The following is a 26,152-nucleotide window of genomic DNA, read 5'->3' on the forward strand; positions in this document are numbered from 1 at the left end:
AAAAAAAAAAAGTTCTGTGAGTTCTTTGGCAAGGAATAGCACTATCTAGGTATTATAGAGATCTTTCTGGAGAACAAGGCATTTAAGAATAATGAGGTAGTAAGCACTTTTTTCTCATGCATATACGATACTCTGCTGTTCTTTATTGTCTACAAATTGGGATCTGAAACATGAGTAGGATTTTGATGGCATAAATCTAGAGCAAGGGAGAGTTTTCCTACAAGTATAAAAGGAGCTTGGGAGGAAGGAATTGCTGAGGCAGTGGAGGAGGGGACAGGCAAGGGGAAATAAAGACATATGCTTCTGCATATGGATTGTAGGAGAGTGTGAATGAAAGTCGAAAAGGTGTTGAAGTGTTTATCCTTCTGCTTTGTAATTATTTGTTGCAGACCTACTTTGTATGACAGACTGTATACTCCATGAGCTTAGGGGCTTCTTCATTCATTCTGGTCTCCAGGGTAGTTTGGCCCAGAATAGCCTCCCACCTGAACGAAGGCCCAAGAGATATTTTTTCTGAGTCCTGATTTTTGCTCAAAACCCAGAAAGCTGTATTGTGCATGGCCATGATTTTAAAATATTTCATTGTACTACAGTGAATAATTGGTGACAATTAGAATTAGGCATATCTCCAAGGAAAGCTGAGTGAATCAAAGGCCAGATGTGTGTGCTAAGAGTAACCATCTGCCCTGGTCCTCTTGCTCTATATACCTGCTTTACATACCTGCTTTTCATACTTGCTTTTAATGTCATCACACTCTTTGGCAGCCTGATGAAGCCTATTCTACTTTACAGAAAAATATTTTGTGAGTACTTAAAATAAGATGCAAGGGTTACAGAGTATCTTAATCTACCCAGGTTGCCATAACAAAATAACATAGGAAGGGTAGCTTCAACCACACAAATTTATTTCCCACAGCTATGGAGGCTGGAAGTCCAAGATCATGGTGTGGCCAAGGTCGGTTTCATTCGGAGGCTTCTTCTCTTGATTTGTAGGTGGCAGCCTTCTTGCTGTGGGTTTACGTGACCTCTGTGTGTACATAGAGACTGAGCTCACTGCTATTTTTTCTTATAAGGAAACTAATTCTGTTGTATCAGAGCCCCACCCTTATGACCTCATTTAACTTTAATAATGTCCTTTTAGTCCCTTTCTCCAAATACAGTCGTCTGGGTCATTAGTGCTACAACATATGAATTTAAGGGCAATACAGTTCAATCTATGGCACAGAGGAAACTAATATACCAGCAGATAGAAAAATGTTAAAAATTGTAATATATTAAAATATATATAGTGCTTCATTAACACAATATGCAGTAAGATCTACTGGCACACATAATAACTATCATACTTTAAAAGTAGTTATGAATGTAAATAATAGCTTAAGATATGTACATAAATTGAAATGTGATATAAACATATTTGTGATTGTTTGGTGGCCAAGTCATATTACAGCAAATACTACTGTGGTTTGGTTTAAATTGCTATTAAGAGCTATTGGAAATCAAGATGGAGTTTTTCCCCATTTGAATTCACGTATCCACTCTGTCCTTGCGCCCAAGGTTCGTGCACCTTGCTTTATAGACTTCTCAATTGCTCAGGGGCCAAAGTGGTACAAACAGCAGCAAACATCCCATTTTTACCACCCTACTTTTTTGAAGAGCCTTGGGACACATGGAGGACAGAATGAATCTCAAAATTGACCCTCTTACATTTCTTCCCATAATTCGTGAAAACTAGTCTTTGACCAGAAAATTTTTTCTTTGATTTGGAGACCGCCCTGAATGCTGGCCCAGGAGTATCTTCATGAAGGCTTATAATAAAGATCTTCATTCTCTATTGGAAAAGGCTTGAGTAGGAAGTCATTCTTCAGGCGGGTTTATTCACGCTCTGAGTAGAGCCAGTTCAACGTCATTTTGATCATCTTAGCTTGAAAAGAGCTGCGTACCATCACTGCAGAGGAAAAGGGAATGTCATCCCTTCATACCTCATAGATAGGTTTCACTCCCTGACCTTGACCTCCTACTAAATTACTGGAAAGCATTCCATTGCTTGATCTATAGCATTTTATATAATTTTAGCCTCTTTTCATGCTATTTCTCCCTTAAGACCCATGGTTTAAAAATGCCCCTTCTGCCATGGCTTCAACAATAATTGATGACCATTTAGGAAAATGATAACACAGACTGAGGGGCAAGGAGTAACCAAAGGTAGAGTTGATTTTCTGTTGTGTCTCTGAACCTGCAAGGTACTAGTTTTGTAAGCAAGTTGGGTTTATCACTGAATTTCTAGACTCGGGAACATTGATCAGGTAAAATAGAATTTTCCTGAACCAAATTATTTTATTAAATTATTTTCTGATTTCTCTTAATTAATCATGATCATTAATGCAATTAAGGCATTAACTAATTAATGCAAAAATTGCAGCAATTTTTTTCTGTCTTTACCATAAAAAGTACAGGTAACTCAATTTTTCTGGGTTTGAGAGTCTGCTTTGAGGATGAGGCAACTCTTATTTAATCAAAAGGCACTTTCATTGGCTATTCTTCAAGAAAATATGTAAAGAAAAGAAAAAGGAAATGAAGTCAAATTGCTCAGCTTTTCTATTCATTATGAAAAAAAATGACTGAAGGACTAGCAATTACAAGTATTGAACAAAATGAAGTTCTGAAATTATCTGAGGATTTTAATCAGGCATTCTACCCAGAGCTCCATTATCGAGATGGCAGTGGAACCATGCACTGAGAAATAAGCATTCTTTGTTGTTCTTTCCAATCTCTGTGTAGTCTCCCTTATAAATGCTAAATTATCTATCTAATATGTCTCTCATAGCCTTAAAGTATCTATCAAATGTTCAAATTACATAAAATATTGAACGGCCAATCAGAATGTCTGTGAGTTGAAGTAAAGCTGATAATAATTACAAGATGTGGTAAACCTTATTAAGAATGTTGTGGAAAGAAAAGCAGTGGAGAAAAGGAATCAATATGGTTAGAACTTGGAGATAGTCCATATATTTTACAGCATCATATTCAAGCGAAAGCAGATGACAAGGTTTTCATGTTCTCAGAAAAAAATCAGGCAAACCATATCTGAGAGCCTAGATGCTAATTGCCAGCTTGTTGAGCAAAGTAATCATGAATATTAAGAGGAGAGCAGTTTGGGGAAAATTGATGGGTTCTGGAAGATATGGAACCTTTCAAGGGAGGCAGTTGCCACAGGCTATGATCTGCTAATTAATTTTCAGAAATGCAACCGGAGATTAAACAGCTGCCCATATCTCCTTCTGTCCTTATGGGAAAGAAGCAAATTGGAAACATCAGCTGAGAGAAGAGAATCTTTCAAGAAATCAAGTTCTAGAAGCCCTTTTGGAGAGAATACCTATGTAGTCCTAGGTTGAGACCACTACTTTGGGGTCCCAGGATTTGTTTATTGTTATTACTATTATTATTATTATCAAATGTTTCTCTGTCCAAAGTATTCAAAAGTGTTTTTTTACTAAATTTTACAAAACATTGGTGCACATATGAATGATTGTTAGTTTCCTTTTTGCCTTTTCTTTTAAAATTTCTGAAACCATATACACATAAAGGTGACATATGAAATGTGTCTGTGGTCTTTGCAGATCATGTAGGTAGCCATAATTTTTAAGGACCTATTGGATTTAAGGAAGATTGAGAATTGTTTTTGAGTTTCCTTTCTGTGGTTCATGTTGTTCTTCTGTTTACTTATGACAGGGATGCTGGGAGTAGCTCTGAAAGTGATGATGTTGAGAGTTGTTGGCATTTCTCAAACGCCTTAAAAACCTGTGAGTACCTCAAGGAACAGCTTTTATTCGTCTTCACGTCTGACTTTTATGTGCAAAGTGTACTAGTGAATGAAATACTCAACAAAGCCTGGTTATGACAATAGACAGAATGGCAAGTTCAAGGTATCACTGTTGGAAGGAGAGGCCCAGGTGTTGGTCCTCAGCCTCTCATGTTCATGACCCTTTGCAGGACTCTGCCCACATCTTTCTTTTCACCGCCAATCCTAGTTTCCTTACCCGTACAATGAATGTATTTAGATAAATGACTTCGATGTTTCTTTTGGCTAATTCTGAACTGCTTAAACCCATTTGGATGGCAAGTATCACCATGTTTAAAATGATAAGGAGAACACAGATTTACTTTGTTTCGCAAAATAACTATAGATTTAGAACATATGAATGGAATATGGTTAGGACAGTGGATATAGGAATGTTCTGGTTATCTCTAGCTACAGAACAAGCCATCCCAAGTGTAGTAGCATTAAACAATTAATGTGTTAGCATTATTATCTCTCACACTTCTACAGTGACTGGTCTCAGCTAGACTCTTCTTTCTCAGGGTCTCTGGTGAAGTTAAGTCAGATGGAGGCTGGGCCTTGAGTCATCCCAAAGGCTTCCTTACTCACATGTCTGATGGTTAATACCTTTTGGCTAGGACCTCAAGTGGGACTGTTGGCCTAGACACTTACATGTGCCTTTTCATGTGGCATAGGGTTCTTCACAGGATGACAACCGCAAGTTAGCCAAGAAAGAGATGATTAGGAAGAAACTGTATTACATTTTTGCTCTAGTGTCAGAAATCACACTGCTGCATTCTAGCATAATGTTCATTAAGATCAAATCACTAAGACTGCCCCACCATATCACCACATCCAAGGCAGTGTTGAAGAACATGTAGACATGTTTTAAAACCAACAATATATACATATATATATATCCAACTATATATATATGTGTGTGTGTATGTGTGTGTATGTGTATGTATATTTGTATGTATACATATTTGTGTGTGTGTGTATATATATATATGTATGTATATATATATATATATATATAACATTCTTCTATTACCAGTTCAAACTATTACACCCTGTTATGTGAACTATTACATAGTCCACAGAAAAAGTCGAAGATGGTAGGATGACCCGTTTGCCATTTATATACGTATATCGGACTAATTGTAAATACTAGTGAAGTTCCCTTTGTAAAGAAATTATTTGTTAAGGAATCTTTAATTGAGGGTCATAATTACACATTATTTATGATCTCAAGCTTGTGCCGGTGTCACCCACACTTTCATTACAAATGCGTGTGTCATCTAATTTGGCGTGCTAATGCTTTGAATATTTTTTTAATTCATTTGAAAACTTTAAGCACTAATTGAAACAGCTGCTTTATTTGAACAGCACTTATGAAATGATATGTAAACAAATTCTCCTTCATGTTTTGGTAGCAATTAAGTCCACTTTCATCAGAGAATTCTTCTGCTCCACTCATACTCTTCACCTGGGAGTGAAGAGGACTTCAAGCCTGGAGCTCCTGTTTCTTCCCTTTGACATGCACACGCGCTACTGTGTCATCATCCTCAGAAACAAAGCGGTGAGAACACGACTGTGGCAAGGGCTTTCATCATGGGCTGGCACTTTAATTGAGTAATCAATGCAGGTGACATGAAGGCAGAGCTTATCCTCACAAATAAGCAAAAAGTTACACTATTTGTGGGTAAAATTTATAATGTGGGGGGTGCCTGGGTGGCTCTGTCGGTTAAGCGTCCACCTTCAGCTCAGGTCATGATCTCACGGTTCATGAGTTCACGCGCCACATTGGGCTCTGTGCTGACAGCTCAGAGCCTGGAGCCTGCTTCGGATTCTTTCTCTCTCTCTCTCTCTCTCAAAAATAAGTAAATGTTAAAAAAAAAATAAAGAAAAAATATAATGGCTGCCTTAGAAAGTCCCATAGGAGCAGACTGGCTGCATGCCTAACCTCGCTGTGGCTCTGTCTGTATTAGCTTTATGTATTTGCATAACACATTGCCAAACACTGAGGGGCTTAAAACAGTACACATTTATTGTGTCATGTTTTTCATAGATCAGAGGTCTGGGCATGACCTAGATGAGCCCTCTGTTTAAGGTCTGTTACGTCTTCAATCAAGGGATCTACCAGCACTGGATTCTCTTCAGAGGCTCCATTGAGGAAGGAGCTTCTTCTAAGCTCTCTCAGGTTATTGGCAGAATTAATTTTCTAGTGGCTCTGGCATTCATGGAGCTTGTTTCTTTTTTTTTTTTTAATGTTTACTTATTTTTGAGAGAGAGAAAGAGACAGAGCACAAGCAGAGAAAGGGCAGAGAGAGAGGGAGACACAGAATCTGAAACTGGCTCCAGTCTCTGAGCTGTTAGCTCAGAGTCCGATGTGGGGCTCGAAATCACAAACAGTAAGATCGTGACCTGAGCCAAAGTCAGATGCTTAATCAACGGAACCACCTAGGCACCCCAAGGAGCTTGCTTCTTTAAAGCCAGCAAAGGAGAGAAAGTTGAGAGAAGGAAAAGAAGGATGGAAGAACAGAGGAAGGAAGAGAGTCAGAGAGAGAGAGAGAGAGAGAGAGAGAGAGAGACAAGACAGCCTTTAGAGGAAAAGTTTTATAGTATTATACCCTTCCAGAAAGAAACTGCCATATGTTGACCTGAGGAGGGAATTTATAACCCCTAGAAGATAGCCCCACATATATCAGTTATGTACCAATTATGTGCTATATTGAATGCAGATACAATGAAATAATGGTAATTAGAAAGAGGTATTATATTGACCTGGTGTCTACAGAATCATTTACACATGAAAAATAATATAGCCTACTAAATATGTAAAGAATAGTTTAACTGTACTTAAAATTACCATTTAGGAGGAAAAATGCTATTTTATATTAATGTTAAATCTTGTTTTATATTTTCCTTAAAAGAATCCAGGATTTAACTGAATAGCTGCTCTACATGATAATTTGTGAAAAATAGTGACTATAGTGTGACTAGTAGTTTAATCAAATGCCTCTTAATCCCTTTTTTATATTCATTTATAATACAGTCCCAGAAAATGCTAGGGTTAATTGTCAATAGCAGAGTAAGAAGGCTGATTTTATTATTTAAATTAAACTATTAGAATATGAATGTTTACTTCCATAAATTTTGTCTAAATTAATCAAAATATAATTACACTTATCTTGGCATCTCAACTTATTAAAACATGTCTTTTAATTACATATATTTTTTTGTCAGAAAAAATATTAAGGAAAACAGTAATCATGAAATTATATTGCTATCAACTGAGAAATAATGCCTTTAAACTAAAGCATTGCATTGAATTACAATGACTTATGTGGGGAAACACATCTATTAACTTACACATTCAATTTATTGCTAATTATATTGAAAAATGCAATTACACGCTTAAATAGATAATCAAACATCCAAGTCCACCTAGTTAGCTCCTGTTGTTATTAAGTGTGTGATAACTGCTTTGCCATTAAGAACCACCTGTTGAAAACCGTAAAGTAATTAGGCCTCAATTTGATAGCTTTCCATGTGTAAAACAGAAACATTTCTACTACCACGGCTATCAAGGAAAGGCCATTAGTTTCATTTTGGCTGTTCCATTTGAACTTCCAAATAAAAAAATGAGATGACTTATGTAATAGCTGTTTGAAACTACAAACAGTTTACAAAATTTCCATCAATGTTCATAGAAATTCTTAGCCTAGGGGAAAAGCTACAAAATCCCTACAAATTCAAGCTATCCAATGCCAGAAATCTAAAGGCATTTCTGCTCATGCGTGGATGGGGGCAGATTGAATAGACGAAGGTGGAGTAGAAACAAGACCTAGTCCCTGAGGAATTACACCTGCTGGGACGAGGGCTTGACAGACCCACACACAAACCCTGCAAAGTACAAAGCAGTGTATTGACACAACCCTGGGGTTCTGTCTTTACTGTCATGCCTGTGTGATCATCTCTTCTATGTAGTCCTGGGTTCCCAAATAGGAAACCACCCATTTTTGCTGGGATCATCTGTGTGAGAAAGGCAGAGACATCAAGCAGGGATCCTTGATCTGGGGCTTATGTTAAGACTGGATTCTATCCAGTTGCAACCATTTGCTGTGGCCTAAGCAGCCGTCTTTCACCAACCCATGAGCTTTTATATGGAACCAATCTAGACTTCTTCTCCCCCCTGGTAGCTTTATCTTGTAGTCCTTCATTGTCCTTTTCTGTCTACAGAACTTGGTCAAAACAAGTAGAAACCAAAGTCCAGGTATTGTTGACTTGAGGAAGCCAGGATGGGAATCAGCATATCTGAGCAACTTATGGAGATTGTCCCATTCCCACACGGGGGCCCCACACACCAAGGAGAGTTTCAGCCTTGCCAAACCAAATAACAAGTTGACAGAAGAAGGGTGCCTATGCCTAGGTAGACGAATGGGCAAAGCATTCTTACTGTTTTATGGTCTACAGCAATTTAGTCTAAGGCTAAATCTTACCAGTTGTTAAATATATCGTATGTCAGTTTGTCCATCTCCCTTATGTTTGCATAAAAAAAGGGACCACTGATCTTTTTGCCCTGTCCCTCATTTCATTCTCCCTCAGTCTTCTGTGTCTTTCTGTCTCTGCTGCTGCAGAGATTAAGCTGGAAGTCTTTATCATACATATTTTTAGATATTCTATAATCAAAGTGCAACTATTTTCAATTGTCATTACTGTATAGATTTTAGTAATACTGATTTTTGTTTAATTTTATTGAATGTGAAAGTACAAACATTATATTATGGTAAACTCTTTACATAATTTAAATTTAGGCAAACTAATGTCAGTTTTATGAACGTTATTTTTATAACTGCTGGGGCTGAGTATCATTTGAGGGCAGTTTCTTTTCAAAAAAATTTTTTAATGTTTATTTTTGAGAGAGAGAGAGAGGGAGGGAGAGAGAGACAGAGCATGAGAAGGGGAGGGTCAGAGAGAGAGGGAGACACAAAATCTAAAGCAGGCTCCAGCTCTGAGCTGTCAGCACAGATCCCGATGTGGGGCTTAAACTCCTGAACTGTGAGATCATGACCTGAGCCAAAGTTGTATGCTTAACCAACCGAGACACCCAGGCACCCCACTTTTCTATGATTTTTAAAGGCAAGCCACGTTTCATTCACCTTTTGATTTTTTATTCAGTTTGTTACAACTGCATTTTTTTAAGTTTATAAATTTTTTTAATGTTGATTTATTTTTGAGAGAAAGAGTCAGAGGGGAGAGGCAGAGAGGGGCAGAAAGACACATAATCTGAAGCAGGCTCCAGGTTCTGAGCTGTCTGCACAGAGCCAGACACAGGTCTTGAACCCACAAACCATGAGATCATAACCCGAACTAACATCAAGAGTCTACTGCTTAACTGATTGAGCCACCCAGGTGCCCCTTTTTTGGAGTTTATTTATTCATTTTGAGAGGGAGAGAGAGAGAGCAAGTGGGGAGGGGCAGAGAGAGAGAGGGACAGAGAAAATCCCAAGCAGGCTCTATGCTGTCAGCACAGAGCCCAATGCGGGGCTCAAACCCACAAACCAGAAATTCATGACCTGAGCCAAAATCAAGAGTCGGCCACTTAACCAGCTGAGCCACCCAGATGCCCCTAAAACTGCATTTTTTGTTGTTGCTGTTGTTTTGCTAACTATACTCCTCCCCATACCCCTGAGTTTTTTACCAGGGAAGCAGAGAGAAATTGAAATCCCATCTGGGCCATAAACACTATGAAACATTTACTTATCTTATGATGCCTGCTGACAATTTGGAGGCAGGTTAAGTGAACTTTAAACTCTAGATCATTGTGGTAAATGTTCACAAAACTACACTAGTTTGAGCCCCCTCCATGCAGCAAAGCCTTCTCCCACTTGACCCATCCTCCTTTCTGTGAGACCATCATCCTGCAATTAACCCTGCAGCCTTTGTATTTTTTTTTTAATTTTTTAATGTTTATTTATTTTTGAGAGAGAGAGCACAAGCATGAGCTGGAGAGGAGCGAAGAGAGGGAGACTCAGAATCCGAAGCAGGCTCCAGGCTCTACACTGTCAGCACGTGGGACTCAAACCCACAAACCATGAAATCATGACCCAAGCCAAAGTCAGACACTTAACGGACTGAGCCACCCAGGCACCCCAGCCCTGCAGCCTTTTTGAAGAAAAACATGAGAAGAAAATGAGGAAGATAGTGAAATTTTAGTTGAATAACTTAATTATATTGTTACAATCACTGTTATTGAAAGCAGGAAGGTAATGAGCAGAGGCATGACCTGATTTCATCTTTGTTTTAGAAAGCATCTCTGGAGCGAAAACAAAGAGTAGATTAAGAGTTGGAGAAAGAGACTGGAGATCAAGGGACTGGTTCAGAGACTCTTGTAATCTATGACACCACTCCACATATCTCTGTTCTCTCTTGCCTTCTGCTTTTTGCATACTAGCAATAAAGACAGAAGGATATGAAAAAGCAATGATGAAAGAAGAGGTGATGATGTTGGATTTGGGGGAAGGAGCAAGGGGACAAGAAAGAACTGCAAAGGTGATGATATCAAGATCAATATTGGGGTACCTGGGTTGAGTGTCCAAATTTTGGTTTTGTCTCAGGTCATGTTCCCAGGGTCATGAGATTGAGCCCCATGTCAGGCTCTGGGCTGGGCCTGGAGCCTGCTTAGTATTCTCTCTCACTTTCTTTCTTTCTCTCTCTCCCCCCCCTGCCTCTCTTGAGACCCCACTCTCTCTCACACGCGCACACACACACACACACACACACACTCTCTTTAAAATAAAATTTAAAAATTTTTTTAATATTAAAAAATATTAATCTTTTTTTTTTTTTTAATTTTTTTTTCAACGTTTATTTATTTTTGGGACAGAGAGAGACAGAGCATGAACGGGGGAGGGGCAGAGAGAGAGGGAGACACAGAATCGGAAACAGGCTCCAGGCTCCGAGCCATCAGCCCAGAGCCCGACGCGGGGCTCGAACTCACGGACCGCGAGATCGTGACCTGGCTGAAGTCGGACGCTCAACCGACTGCGCCACCCAGGCGCCCCAAAAAAGATTAATCTTAATGACAGTTTGCATGATGTTCGCAGTTGAAGGGAAACAAATTTTCATTTACTTACAGAACAATTGATAGCAAATAAATGAACAGCAATAGAAACTATTCTGAGAAAGACAGTGATAAAGACAAAGAGTGATTGTCAATCCCATTGCTTCCATAATTTCTAGAGTCTAGGCCCAGCTTCCTATTATTTGACAAGATGTTTTTGTACAATATACCATATATTTTTATTAAACAATTCATATTTTGTGCCCTGTAAATATATGTTGCTTTCTCAAAATGTCGGAAATAATCACTCAAGCATATAATTAAGACTGTGTTGAAATTGTTTTAAGAAAGTTGTGCTTTTTAGTGCAAGCATACAGATCTCTTTATACATTTTCTTTTTACCCTTAATCAGTCTCCTAGAACAATCATTCTATGAAGAATAGTATTTTAAAAGAACAGTGATTATTCTTACTAGTCAGTTTCACATTATAATTATGGTAATGTCAAAGAGCCACCTACAATGATAAATGTTCTCTAGTGTATGAATCTAACATTTTAGAGTTTTAATTTAGCTCTCATGTGCCTGTTTAGTCATCAAAATAACATTGTTCAGCCAGTTCAAACAAATTATAAAACCTAGCAAAATCTAGGCCCAAGATTAGAGAATAAGTAGAATTTTAAGACCTGTGAAACAACATGGGGGTTTTCTGTATAAAATGCTTTTTATTTTTTCTCTAAAGATTAAGGTTGTTTGGGTCTGGAGGGCACCCATGACTTGTCCAAGGTTACCCAGCTAATTAGTAGCAGAGCTGGGATTAAAACTTTTCTGCCAATTCATTGTTTGTGTTCCTCATTTCTAGGTCATTAACAGCTGGTCTTGTAAATTTGCATGCAACTGTGTTATTTGAGGACTACATTTAACTAGATACACAAGAAGAACAAAATGTCTTTTGTGAGGGTTTCTCACAGTGGACAATGGGTTTTGGCATCCTTCTGGAAAATATAATAAAAATCTAAGTAAACATCCTGACTGCAAAATATGAAATTAAGGGCAGAAAGGAAATTTAATAGACTCCTAGAATAGCTCACATTGATACGTGTCTGTTATGTGTCAGATCATTTCATTTCCCTTGTCACAGCCTCCAGACTTGGAATGTAAAGGGCTTCTCCACTTTAAAGGAGTTGTTTATTGTATTTGTATTCCTTTCCTGGTCTGATTTTATTGCCAGAAGAGTAGAGTGAATAATTAGACAATACCGCAGTTGATTTTCCTGAACAATTTTCTGACACAGGCATTATTTGCAATTGTATTAAGTAACTTTTTAATAAAGAACACTGAAAGTGAACAAGTTAGACAAAATAGTTTTTGAGAAATGATAATGTATCGTCTGAATAAGATGTGGCATTAAATGGAATTGAATGGAGTTTTAGTTACTGATATTTCATGGCTAGGAGGCTTTTTATCATTTTTTTCTTTAATGTTTATTTTTGAGAGAGAGAGAGAGAGAGAGACAGAACGCGAATTGGGGAAGGGTAGAGACAGAGGAGACACAGAATCTGAAGCAGGCTTCAGGCTCTGAGCTGTCAGCACAGAGCCTGAAGCCGGACTTGAACCCTTGAACCATGAGATCATGACCTGAGCCGAAGTCGGATGCTCAACCGACTGAGCCACCCAGGTGCCCCTGTCATTTCTATTTAAGGGAAATATTCTAGCAAATAGCACTTTGCTCCTTTTGGATCAACACCCATGAGTTGGTAGTTATTTTCTGCAGCTAGAGACCAGGTTTCATTCAGGCACACATTTAAGAAAACATGTAATTCTGATAACTTTATACTTACCGAGTCTAATTTCTTATGAATACTATATTTTGGGTAAAACAACTGATTTTTTTAGATAAAAATAAAAATGAGAAAAAAGTAAAATAAAAGTGAAAACTAAATATATTGTTTTTCCTGGTCGCTATTGAACCTTTGTACTTGAATTATCATTGAAAATTTCATCAGTAGTATTGACCACTCACTTGTGTTTGGAATAAAACATGCATACACAGAAAACCCATTTCAGATGGCTAGGTTAGATTTATATTTGCAAAGTACAAGGTTGCTTAGGAAATATTACTCTATGAGAATTTCATATAATGTACTGTTTATTACCAGGAGTGCATGGATTTAAATGCTAAACAATTTAAAACATTCAAAGTTTTCCATATTTCTTTTTTCAGCATGAAGTGAAGATAATTATGGGTCATAATTAATAAAATTCTATGGAACATTATCACATGAAAGTAAATGATAGTTAATTTATTATAAACAAATCCCAATTGGGGAAGGATAATGAAGCTGTAAATAAATTGACCTCACAACCAGAAATGGTTTATTCTTATATTGTTTCCAGATTCACTTTCAGTGTTTGCCATTTCTCTTGTTATCTAGGATATTTACAATATTTTGGAATATGTATTTTTTATTATGTGATCAGTTTTCTTTTATATCATTTATGTACGCTCTCTCTGGAGTAGTCTCTCAGACATACAGTTAATATTGTTTTAAGATTGTAGGGCAGTTCGGACCAGTGACAAGTCCCAGCTTGGAAGCTAAGTTTGTTTTCTTTTGCTTTCTTCATAGTTAGTTGCATGCCTGTTGTAAGGCCATTCTGGTAGAAGGTTCTTCTGCATTGTATGGCTTAGCCCTAAATTTGCCAGTGCTCATTTTCATTGATCCTGTCAGGTCTCGACCCCACTCCAGATCTCTAGAGTCAGACCTGCATTTTCACAGGTGATTTATATGTCATGAAAGTTTGGGAAGCTATGCCCTCAAAGAATGGTTCCTTTCCATTTAGAGTGATCTCAAAGGGTTAGATTCCTGATATGTGTTACCTCATTGAGTCCTTACCACATCTTTACTATCATTCTATTTCTTAAGATGTAAGCATTTTTTTAAAGCCTTTATTATGGAAAATATAAAATACAATTGTAGAAATAAAACTGCAATAAATCCCCCTGTACCTTTCTCTCATCTTCAACAGTGCAGGACCTAACACGTTACATTGTTATAATGACCCAAATCCCAATTATCACATAATTTTATTCACAAATAATTCAGAAAGTGTCTCTGTAACAAAAAGATTTCTGTTTTTTTGCCATAACCATGATACCATTATTACTAAATATATTGTAATTTTTTTTCTTAACATCCAACCACAAGGCATTGTTCATATTTCCCTGATTGTCTCATGATTGTACATTTTTTCTGTCACTTTCTTTGTCTTTGTTTGAACTGTAGGGGAGGAAAAATAATTTTTCTTCCGCCCTTCTGAATTATTGCCTGAGACTCTTATAATAAAAGATAGATTAACAAGAAAAAAAATAGACATTAACATGTATACCTCCTGTATTCATGAGAGATACCCAAGGAAAAATGAATGACCCCTCAAGGTGGCTTAGAATTCAGGCTTAAATACCATCTAAATAGGGAAAGGGGAGAAGGGATGTTGGCCACTTAGAGGGGAGTAAATGATTTTTAGGAAAGATGAATGGGCCCTTAGAAGAATAGATGGGAGACATGATACTTTGTGACAGGTTGTCACTGTACAGTGTCAACTTCTAGTCTCTTCTTCTGATAAGAGTTAATCCTTGGTTGATGAAACTCTTAGGAAGGGAATTTATGATACTTGAATTTTTTCTGGAGGATCTGTCTTTATGCAGATAAGGTGAGTTCAAAGAAAGCCTCTCTTTGCATTTGATATCTTTCAAGTGCCTAGAACTCAAAATTATCCATATACCAAAGCAACACATTCTGGCGTGACATTTTCTGCTTCCCTTCAGAATCAAGATCTAAATAATATTCATCCACTAGGATTGTATGCTGTCTCTTGAGACTCCCTGTCTCCTCTTCCTTTTCTTTTAATCTCTAGATTTCTAAAATATACTGTTTTTTTTTTCTTTTTAATCATCCCATTTCACAGAGGCCGAGACTGAAAGTCAGAGATGTGGCAAACTTGCCTGAGGCTTAGTAGCTAGTAAGTGACAGTACCAGAGTTGAAACCAAGCCTGTCCGTCTTTACAGATCTTTGCTTATATTATGTTGCTGCCCCTGCACTGACCCCACTTTTATTTTCACTCTCTCTATTTAGTCTTCTGCATTTCTTGCCTAATTACTCTAAAAGGTCTGCAGACCCTCATACGCTCCTTTTGAAAGCTTGCACTTTAAAATATAGACACTTGGGGACTCAGACATCCTGCAGAAGTGATATCACTCCCCTCCAACAATAAATTACAGAATGAAGGAAAAAAATATTTCTTTCTTCCTTGATTGTTTATGTGATTTAAGCTAGCAGTCTGCCAAGGATATTCACAGCTACAAAGATCAACTGCTGTCAGTGCTATCCTGGTGCCTTCTTAATCCTCCTCACTGCTCTGGGTGCATACAAAGTTTCCCCCACACTGTGGGAGGACTAATATTTAAGCCTTACCTCTCGCCCCTCATTTAGGGCTTACGTTGCTTAGCAATGCACAATGCATGGACGTTTTTATAGTATACAGATTTTTCTCACAGCAGAAAGATTTTTCCTAATTTTTTCTGAGCTTTTGGAATTTAATATCACTGTGTGGTTGTATTTTAGATTGGAGAATTAATTTATGTTGTGGAAGGAAAAGGTACGATCCCATTGCCTTCCAGCTTCCACCCAACGGATTCCTCAACTCCACTTGACTACAGCAGTTCTCCAGAGGAAGGTAGAGTATACGTGTGTTTTATTTCATTTAAAATGTCAAGGGATGGGACTGTTCCTCATATAGTCATCCAAGCATACTCCTAGCAAGTTTTTCCAGAAATAATTAGGTTTTAAAAGGATTCCTTTTAACTTTATTATGTCAACGTCCATGGGATAGAGCACCAGTTTAACAATGAATGTCAGTGGTGATTTTTTTTAAATCCTTATTTTTTCATTCTTTGGATAAATATAGAAATTTGGCATTCGAAGTATTTACTCACCAAATTTTCAGTTTCCTGCATAGTTTGGAAATCACTGTACTCCCAAATTGTATATATTGTAATATATTACCTGAACTTGCACCCTGAATTTGTACCCTCCATTCTAAAGTGTAAGGTTGTTAGTGGAAGAAAAAGACAGTTTTTGCCAGTCTCTGACAGATGTCTTTACATTTATTTCTACTTCCCTTAGCTTCCAATCACTGATAGCACAATGATCGCTTCATGTTTGAACATGCTGGTATTTCTATGAAAGAACCCTTTGAGTTCTTTTGAGCATTCTTTTTAGAGATACCAGCAAAATATCTTTGATTCCTAAAGATTTACTCTTGAATTACTGAATTAGGACTACTCAAAATGAGTTACCTGTGTTACTCTAGTTAATGAAGGTCACACCTGCAGTTTTATATTTCCAACCTTCCAAGTCCATCCTGAATAGCATGGTCAAGAGCATAAGTGATCATTGAAGCCTTACATGTTTTTGCTTCCCCTAGTGTTAAGTAAGGACAGTCCTGTTCTGTATTTGAAATGTGAGCCCCGTCAGGTCTTGGATGTGGACCTTAAGTTGCCACTGACTAATGAAGCCAAGGGGAAGGCCTTGGCTTTTGCAGCACAGCAGCAGATGTCGGATATAGAGTATGAGCGACGGTTGATCACAGGCACTCTGGAGAGCAGTAGTGTTCGCGTGGCCATCGCCCTCCTGGGGCTGACGAAGATTGAGGTGAGAATGGAGGACAGATGATGCACTTTTTTCCTCCTTTTAAAAATATACAGAGTTGTTAATCATAACATTTTGACATAGAGAAATGATGAATGCTGGTTTTCCCCAGAAGGATGGCTCGGTAGCTTTTTTTTTTTTTTTTTTTTTTAACCACATTAAATAAATCTGAAACAAAGTGTTCTATTAATGTTAGCATGAGTGCTAATTTTAGTAGTAATAACTAGATTACTGGTGACTTCACATACTAGTAATTTTAGGCATTGCGGTGTAATTGCTTCATTCCCAGTTGTCCTCTGTTCTGACTACACATTAGAATGCCCTGAAGAACTTAAAGTAAGGGAAGGCAGGGTGGGAAGGAACATGTTCTACAAGTTGTCCAGGATATTCTGTGCATCCAGAGAGGGTCATCCCTGTGGTCAGACTACCAGGCTGAGAATCCAGACTCTCACACTGTCTACCTGTGTAACTGTGGGCTGATTCCTTAAAAATCAATCTTCAGTTTTTGTACTTTTAATCTGAAGATAGTGGTAATTGACGGAAGCTAAGTGAGACAATCACGTAAAATGCTTACCACATTACCTATTATATAAAGTGCTCTATGTATGGCATTGTTGTTCTTGTTATTATTACTGTTACTGTGGACTCTGTTATTCTATCTTGAACTCTATTTATAAATGGAGTTCGGTACAGTCGAACCTCCACAGAGGCAACAAAGCGATTCTTTAAAAATGTAAACCAGATCACATTGTTCTGCTGCACCCATTCCTCTGTTGGCTCTCCAACTCATTCAGAATAATACCCAACATCCTTAGCATAGTCCTCAAGACCCTCCCGGACAGTCCCGCCTCTTCCCTGATCTCACCTCTACTGGAGCCCATTCATTCATGTCACTCCCTCAGCATAGGCCTCCTTGCTATGTTCAAATGCCCAAGGCATGCTCCCCATGCCCCCTGCACTTCTGAGGTTTAATTTCCCTAGACATTACAGGCTACTTCCCTCAATTACTTTAGGCCTGCTAGAATTATGCTTGTATTATGAGATTATGCTTGTATTTTTTAAAAAATTATTTTGTATTTTTTTTAAAAGTATTGCTTACATCGACCAGGCACTTTCCAAATACCACATTTCCTTCAGTTTTCTCTATAGATAGCATTTATCACCTGACAGTAATCTATTTATTTGTTTACTCATTGTCTATCTCCAGCAAGGGAATTTGTGCAAAGACATTTGTTTAGTTAACTCTCATATCACCAGTGCCTCAAAAAGTGTGCTGTGCCAAAGGTAGTCACTAAATCTTCCATCAGTGAAGGAATAAATGGTAAATGTTTTCATCCTTGCTTGAGAATTACCTTCATTTGCATATATTACAACAAAATACTTGGCATTGTAGGATTTCTTTTTTTATTTGTCAGAATGCTAGAATCAGTACGGCATAAGCACAGATCTCCAACATTTACTGATGGTATTTTAGGGTTGACCTGAACTTTTAAGTTCTGATTAGCTCAAAAATATCAAGGCCTGAGGTTCTCACACCCTCTGGACTGACCCATTTACGGACTCCATTCACGAAGCTGTTGTCTCTATTTAGCTCATACCAACATGCTTACTTCTGTGAAAGAGCAGTGAATTTGGGAAGGTTTTGTTCAACTTGCAGTACAGTATTACAATAGAAATGCTTGATATGTGGCCATTTCAAATTTTAACCCTATCACAGTATGTTCTCTCACTCTCTCTTTCCTTTTAAATTTATTTTCAGCATTCTTACCTCTTAACAAAACATTTTATTTAAATGAGAAATGCTGGAGGGAGATGGATTTTGTCGGTGGATCCCCTTTCTACTATTTATGCATGTATATAGTTTCTATTTTTCTCCCTCTTCTTTTAGTCATCTCTGTAATCCAGCAGACATTTTGTGTTTATTATTGTATTTGTCAAATTATGTTTTGTATAGTATATATTTTTATATTTACCTGTTTCTCTAGGATTGTGGATTCCTAGAAATCTAAAAATCGTTATGATGTGTTTTTATTTACCCCTAATTGTCGTGTGCATGAGACATGCTCTGCCATTGTTTAATTGAATTGAATATGTGCTTGAACAAACAAATAACGTTTTAAACCTGAGGTTTTCATATCTATCCAGGTTGCCTCATAGACTGATTTTTCACAGTCCGAGCCATCTTGTGTACTTACCCTTGTCTACTTAACCACATTTGCAGGATAGGCATCTGTGTGTGTGTACGTCTCCCAATTGGTTGCTGGAAATAACAACAACATAATGATAATTTATGAAAAACCCTTGCCTTTTTTAAAATTGAAATTGAAATGTTTTAAATAGCCTCTAAATTTAAAAATTAAAAGTTTTTTTTTACCTGAAGATTACTATTTTCTTTGAATTCTGTGAATATCACACATCTTTGATTTCAGCCAAAACTTACCAGATGCACAAAATAAGTAGAGAAGGGTTGAACGTGCCAGTTTAAGAAAACCAGCTGCGGCAAATCAGAACTCACAGATGCATCTTATTCTGTTAATCCACATCTAATCATAAAGGGTTCTTTTCAAGTGCAATTATCAGTGCACTCTTGAACCATAATAATGCTAATAAGTTTTACAGCGGAACAGTAAACAAGATTAATTTTAAAAAGACTCTCTCCTTATATAGTGTTTCACACCTTTTTTCCAACATGCTTTTATGTGCACTTTGCAAATTATTTCAGTGACCCCATGCAGAAACATAAAGGAGGTAGAGTTCCTCTTTAATACAAAAAAAGAAATGACTGAGGCATAAACAAAAAAAAAAAAAAAAAAGAAAAGACTTATGTTGCCCTCACTGACAGGGTAGCAATTACAGCCCAGATCATGGTAGAGACATTGTTGTATTTTAAAGCTGAGAAAAGAAATCAAGACACTCAGAGACACATAGTCCAACCTCTTACAAACCTGCAAACCAAGCATCTGAAGTAGTAAGATGGTAACCTAAGGTCACACCACTGATTTGTGACGGAATAGAAATGAACCCAGGTTTTTACCCCCTAGTCCATTATTCTTTTCCTTCCCCTGTATAGTGTCCAAATGATATATTCACTTCATTAGTCAATGAAATTGACTAATGAAATAAAAGTCTAGAATGCGCTGTTATAGCATAAAATAATCGCATAACAAAATCTAAAATCAATCTTGGTATAAATCTGTTTAGAACTAAATCTAATTGAATAAATGTAATTCCTCTTCTACCAAAGAAAAGTGGCATATCTAATTTTTTTTTTTTTGGTATACAACCATGTGGAATTTGAATTTTTGAAATATTTATAGAGTAATAGCAAATTGATATATCTACTTTATATACTGTGAGAGACAGGATCTTTTGTCAGGACCATGAATTTCTGCCATTTCACCACTTAGCATTCATTTATTGAATTCATATTCTATTGGTCATTACTAAATCAACTCTAATGATATATTCAGAAACACTGGAAAGAAAACTTACAGGGTAGTTTCCTTGTATTTTCTCAAGTTCATGTTTTAAAAGCCATGCCATATACCCTGGGATAAATGGTAGAAAAAAATCATTGAAATTTAGAATTTAATAATATGTTTAAAAAAGGAAATCTGGGTGCCTGGTGGCTCAGTCAGTTGAGTGTCTGACTCTTGATTTCAGTTCAGGTCATGATCTCATGCTTCATGGGATTGAGCCCCATGTCAGGCTCTGTGGAGCCTGCTTGGAATTCTCTCTCTCTCTCTCTCTCTCTCTCTCTCTCTCTGCCCCTTCCCCGCTTGTGTGCTCTCTCTCTTTCTCTTTCTCTCCCTCTCTCTCAAAATAAATAAGCATTTAAAAAAAAAAAAGGAAATCTAAAAGATCTGCTTGGTGAGAATTCAGAAAGGTAAAGGCAATGGTTTTTGTATTTGTATAATTTAAGTGCACTATAATCATGAAGTAATCCTATTGATACTGTCAAAGATAAACAAAGCTAGATACTAGTTATAGCAGTAAGGAGAGACTTTATTCATTAACTGTTGAAACAGGGAGAAGGACCCAGCATGAACTGAACTTAAATTTGTACAGAAGAAACTGAGAGTTTTAAAGGGAGGGTGAGAAACTAACGAAGGAAGCTGGGAACTTAATAATAATGAGCAGAATCAGGGAAGTGGACATTTATAAGTGGGAGGGGGTTGGTCACTGTGATCTGGATTTGTTCATTGATGCTTATCTGCAGGAGAAATGAACTTCTAGGGTCTTTATAACTGGAGACAGTGGTACAAATTAGAATGAGGTACCTACCTGGCTGTGATTACTGTTTCCTTGATTGCATTCTGAGGACCTTGAAAAGACAGTTCTAGGTGGTAGAAAACTTATCTCAAAAAGGAGAGAGAAAAATGGAGACAGTGCAATGGGTGGAGGAGGAAGAAAGGATTTATAATAGCAAGCTTTTTAAAGTAACTGTTCTAAAGGGGGTTCAGGGTGTACCTACCTATCACCAGGTTTTGGCTGGAACAAACAGTATATTCTGGTGGCAGCATTGAGCTCCTTCAGGTAGGCAGTTTTTTTTTAATTTTATTTTTTTAATGTTTATTTATTTTTGAGACAGAGAGAGACAGAGCATGAACAGGGGAGGGTCAGAGAGAGAGTGAGACACAGAATCTGAAGCAGGCTCCAGGCTCTGAGCTGTCAGCACAGAGCCCGATGCGGGGCTCAAACTCACGAACCGTGAGATCATGACCTGAGCCGAAGTCGGACTTTTAACCGACTGAGCCACCCAGGCGCCCGAGGTAGGCAGTTTAAGGGGAAGTGGGATCATCCAAGGGTTATGGCCTTGAATTGTTAGAAACTATGTCAGTGCTTGTTCAAGTCTACGTGTGTGTGTGTGTGTGTGTGTGTGTGTGTGTGTGCGCGCGCGCGCGCATGCGCGTGTGGGAGGGAAGGGGATAGGCAGAAAAAAATCATTTGTACTGAAAGTCTGCAGTTATTGTAGGCCAAGGTTGAGGCCTACTGAGTAAAGGGCTTGGAGGACTCTGATTAGAGTTTGGCCAAGAAGAGAGTCTATGTCAATATACCATGACTCAATGACTTAAAGATATAGAAGGCAGATGATATACATTTAGATTAAAGAGCTAATTGCTGATGTGAATAATTTGTTCACAGTGACTCGAAAAATGAACCAAACACCAACAATGATAAATGTAAATGAATTAATTTGTTTTTTAATTGACGTGATTTTAGTTTCCAAAATAAAGTAGTTGAAAAATGTCACTTTGTAGAAAAAAAAAATTCCTGTGGAGTTTCTAGATAACAAACCCGGTGAATGAAGAAGATTGCTGATGGCACTAACATTTATTTTTGTCGAGTAATGATACTCTGACCAGGATCATGATAATGATGATGACAGTGATGCTACTAATAGCGAACATTTACTGAGTACCCAAAATATGTTCCAAGGACCTGGATTTTGTTTTCATTTTAAATATTCACACCAGGGATAGGCAGTGTGTACTTTTATTGCCCATATTTTACAAATGAGGGCTTTGTGGCTTTGGTTATAGCCTGACCAAACTTATTTAGAGTTGGGTTATAAATGCAGGTCACTCTGCCTTTAAGCGTGCGTGGTCTAACCATTGGGTTGTGCTATGTTAGTAGTAGAGCATCCAAATAAAAATAAATGATCACCTACCTCTGTGCTTTGCATTGCTTGGTTCACACCTAGAGAGCCAGCTTTCTCTTCAGTGTTCCATTTTAGGAAGGACAGTATTGAACTAGATTGTGTTTTGAGGATCATATGCATGATGGTGAGTTGTTGTCACCCCCATTATATAAGAAGTGGCTGAAGGGACTAAAAATATCAAACATGTGTAAAATGTATGTTTGGAATGGGAGAGGGAGAAAGAAAAAAAGGTAGGTTTGGGTGTCTATGGAGGGGCAGGACCTAATATACATATATGTATATGTACATGCACATATACTTACAAAATTGTCATTAGCAAAAGAGAGGGGATCATGTTTTTTTTCTTTCTTTTTTTTTCTTGAGAAAGAGAGAGAGAGAGAGAGAGAGAGAATGAGCAGGGGAGGGACAGAAGAAGTGGGAGAGGGAGAACCCCAAGCAGGCCCCACACCCAGCAGGGAGCCCAACAGGGGTCAGGATCTCACAACCATGAGCCAGAATCAAGAGTCAGACCCTCAACCAACTGAGTCACCCAGGCACCCCTAACTGTAGTTCTCATAAGAACTAGAACTGATGGGTTAGATTTTAAGCAGCACAGGGATCAACTCAAGGAAGAAAGTACTTTTTCAATGCCATTCACCAGTGGAATTGGTTTTTCCCTGTAGCAACGAATTCAATACCGAAAGGATTACAGCAAGGGGCATTGAGCATGTCTTAATAAAGGATGATTCCATTGATTGTATAAAACATGTTAGTGTTCTCTTCCACCATTTAAATAATACTGTGTCTAAAGAAATGAACTAATTAATCCGTTGGTGGATTTTTTTTTTTCACAAATAAGGGGTCTAAGTATAAAATGCTTTTTTGTGTGTGTTTTGGAGGTAAAGGCTAAGAGAATTACATTCCAATGATTGTTTATTTGCAGACTTGTGTTCTCTGTACTACCTCAAAGTGGAAGAAGCCTAAGTCCATTTCATACACAGCAGAACTGAGCCTTCCAGAACATTTTGATATCCCCAAGAAAATCTACATTCCTCGGATTCCAGAAACTCAAACTAAATTGACTCAGCCTCAAGGAATTCAACCTGCAAATAAAACAGGTAATCAGTACCATGGGGACTGCAATATTTTGTTCTGTCCCAGGAGCTGTGAAAGACTAAAATTCAGAGATTATCTCTACTAATAGGATGTTCATAATATAATTGAAGAGATGGTTCATTGTATATATATGGTATTGAATATTTTGCATTATAAATAACCAACATACTCTAATACAGTAATCTAAGTTATGTACTGAATTTAAGTGCTAAATTGCTGATACTGAAATTTGTAGACCTGTTGTTACTCTTTGTTAAGGAGTGGTTGTCCGATACAGATAGTAAGTACACTTTGAGAAAGGCGAGCTCTTGCTTTGACAGTGTACTAGGTTGTAGCAGTTGTGCTGGAGTCAAGGCTCAGGTTAGCTTTTAAGGATAGGAGAGATATTGGTGGCAAAGGCATATCAGAGGAGAACAGGTGTTATTTATGAGTAATTTATCTTTGATCTGGACTAGGACGTTTAGTAGTTGAATACTTATTCTTGGTGTCCTGATCCCCTTTTATTCTGTTATTCTAATTATGAAGGACCAACCCAGATTTAATAGACTATTAATAAATTTACATTATTAAATACAAGCAATAAGATGTAAACAGTGTGACTAAGCAACTTAAACTATCCAAAATTAGGTTTCTTTTCACTTCTTTCCAAGATGGTAGATAATAATAGGATTATAATTTCTTTACTAGGGCTATTCCTACAATGTATCATGACTCCAGTGTCATGGATTCTACTTTATATTGTTGCTAACTTAGGTTTTGTTAAATTTTCCTTTTTTCCTTTCCTGTGGCTTTTTTTTTTAAGTTTATTTATTTAGAGAGAGAGAGTGCATGCAGATGGGGCAGGGGCAGAGAGAGAGAGAGAGAGAGAGAGAGAGAATCCCAAGTAGGCTCCTCACTGTCAGTGCAGAGCCCAATGCGGGGCTCAAACCCACGAACCATGAGATCATGACCTGAGCCAAAGTCAGACACTCAAACAACTGAGCCACCCAGGCACCCCTCCTGTGGCTTTGTGTTAACTATAAAATGTTTCTAAATCCAAAAGGTGGTTACACATCATAATGTCACAAGATCATCTGTTCATTTTGCCTTCCTAGGAGATCTAAGATCCCAGATTCAAATGCTAAGTGGCCAAGCAGATAACAAGGATTTATTAATTAGGTCTTGTCTCAGACAAGAGGGATGATGGAGCCTACCATAGACTGGAGAGTATGTGCCCTATCTAAACATTCAAAATAATAAAAAATAAACAGAAAAGCTTGAGTTTATGCAATAACTGTGAGGGCATGTTTGACTTATTAGCTGTCAAGCTGGTGACAGCTCTTAAGTGAAATTTTTGTCTTTTTAATCTTTTCAATGTACTATTAAATATTTTTAAGTGCTCGGGGCGCCTGGGTGGCACAGTCGGTTAAGCGGCTGACTTCGGCCAGGTCACGATCTCGCGATCCGTGAGTTCGAGCCCCGCGTCGGGCTCTGGGCTGATGGCTCAGAGCCTGGAGCCTGTTTCCGATTCTGTGTCTCCCTCTCTCTCTGCCCCTCCCCCGTTCATGCTCTGTCTCTCTCTGTCCCAAAAATAAATAAAAAACGTTGAAAAAAAAATTTAAATGTTTTTAAGTGCTCATTTATTTTTAGAGAGAGAGAGACAGAGGTAGAGAGCAAGAATCCCAAGCACGCTTTGTGTTGTCAGTGCAGAGCCTGATGTGGATCTCGAACTCACTAACCTTGAGATCATGACCTGAACTGAAATCAAGAATCAGACGCTTAACCAAATGAGCCACCCAGGTGCCCCTGTGCTATTAAATTTTTAAGTGGAGAATTTATTAGGATAATTTTTTACCCCTTTGAGATAACTGGATAAAACTGTGTATTATAAGCCCAGCTAGGATTCCCAGCCCAAACAATTCACTTATTCAGCCATTCACTCAACACTGTTGAGCATCAATTCCTTTGGGAAAAATGATGAAAATTGGCATATTAAAATGCTGTTTAATTATAAATAAGTATGAAGTTATCTATATTTAAAAATCTTTCACTTAGATAATTTTCAAAGGCTAATATATTTCTCTCATATAATTGTTAACTGTGTATTTGAGTAAGAAGATATTGTGAGAATTAAGAAAAATAGAACTGTAAATTTTTTAAAAGATCATGCAGAAAAGTTTTAAAATGTAATTTGCATATTGTAGTTCCTGTCTAACTTGATTTTCTAGGCAGTTTGCTTTGTAGAGCTTGTAGCCCAGGTTTCTGTTTCAGCAACCTTCAGCATACATTTAAATAAATTAAGTTTACAAAAACAGAATATTCTAACTCAGGATAGTAGCAGATTGAATAAAATACATAGCCTGAATAGTGTACATTCTGTTGTTAAGCGGTGGACTTGATTAATGAAAAGGAAAAAATAGATGTTTTTTAAGTTTAATAAATAATATTCTATTAGAATTTGGGACAAAGAATAGTAGAGTTAAGCATATAAAAATCTAATCTTTGGGATATAAGCCACTTTGAAGAAAACAAACCATAAAATTCCTAGTAATAAATACAGTAATATAGAAACAAATCTTGTTTTTAAAAATATTTTTTTAAGTAATCTCTGCACCCAACATGGGGCTTGAACTCACAACCCTGAGATCAAGAGTCACATGCTCTACAGACTGAGCCAGCCAGGCACCCCTAAATCTTGTTTTTTATGGGTGGCATGGAGAAAGAAGGAAATGACAAGCATTTATCTGGAGAAGTAGCAATAGCCCAGTGTCCCTGCTAATTGCAGGAAAGAGGTACAAGTAGGGTCATTTTTATAATCTC

The 26,152-nt window shown here is 37.5% G+C and overlaps 1 protein-coding gene across 1 annotated transcript in view; it reads left to right on the forward strand.

The window, feature by feature from the left end:
• Window positions 1–26,152, forward strand: part of CFAP47 (cilia and flagella associated protein 47) — a 562,540-nt gene that overhangs the window by 307,494 nt on the left and 228,894 nt on the right. Inside the window, exons 35-39 of the mRNA XM_040468820.1 lie at window positions 3,733–3,803; window positions 5,257–5,402; window positions 15,511–15,622; window positions 16,373–16,599; window positions 23,181–23,355. Coding sequence (XP_040324754.1) covers window positions 3,733–3,803; window positions 5,257–5,402; window positions 15,511–15,622; window positions 16,373–16,599; window positions 23,181–23,355 — 731 coding nt within the window. The remainder of the gene's footprint in view (window positions 1–3,732; window positions 3,804–5,256; window positions 5,403–15,510; window positions 15,623–16,372; window positions 16,600–23,180; window positions 23,356–26,152) is intronic.

The sequence above is a fragment of the Herpailurus yagouaroundi genome, unplaced genomic scaffold (assembly GCF_014898765.1).
Source record: "Herpailurus yagouaroundi ecotype Mexico unplaced genomic scaffold, PumYag 67793, whole genome shotgun sequence".
NCBI classification, from domain to species: Eukaryota; Metazoa; Chordata; class Mammalia; order Carnivora; family Felidae; genus Herpailurus; species Herpailurus yagouaroundi.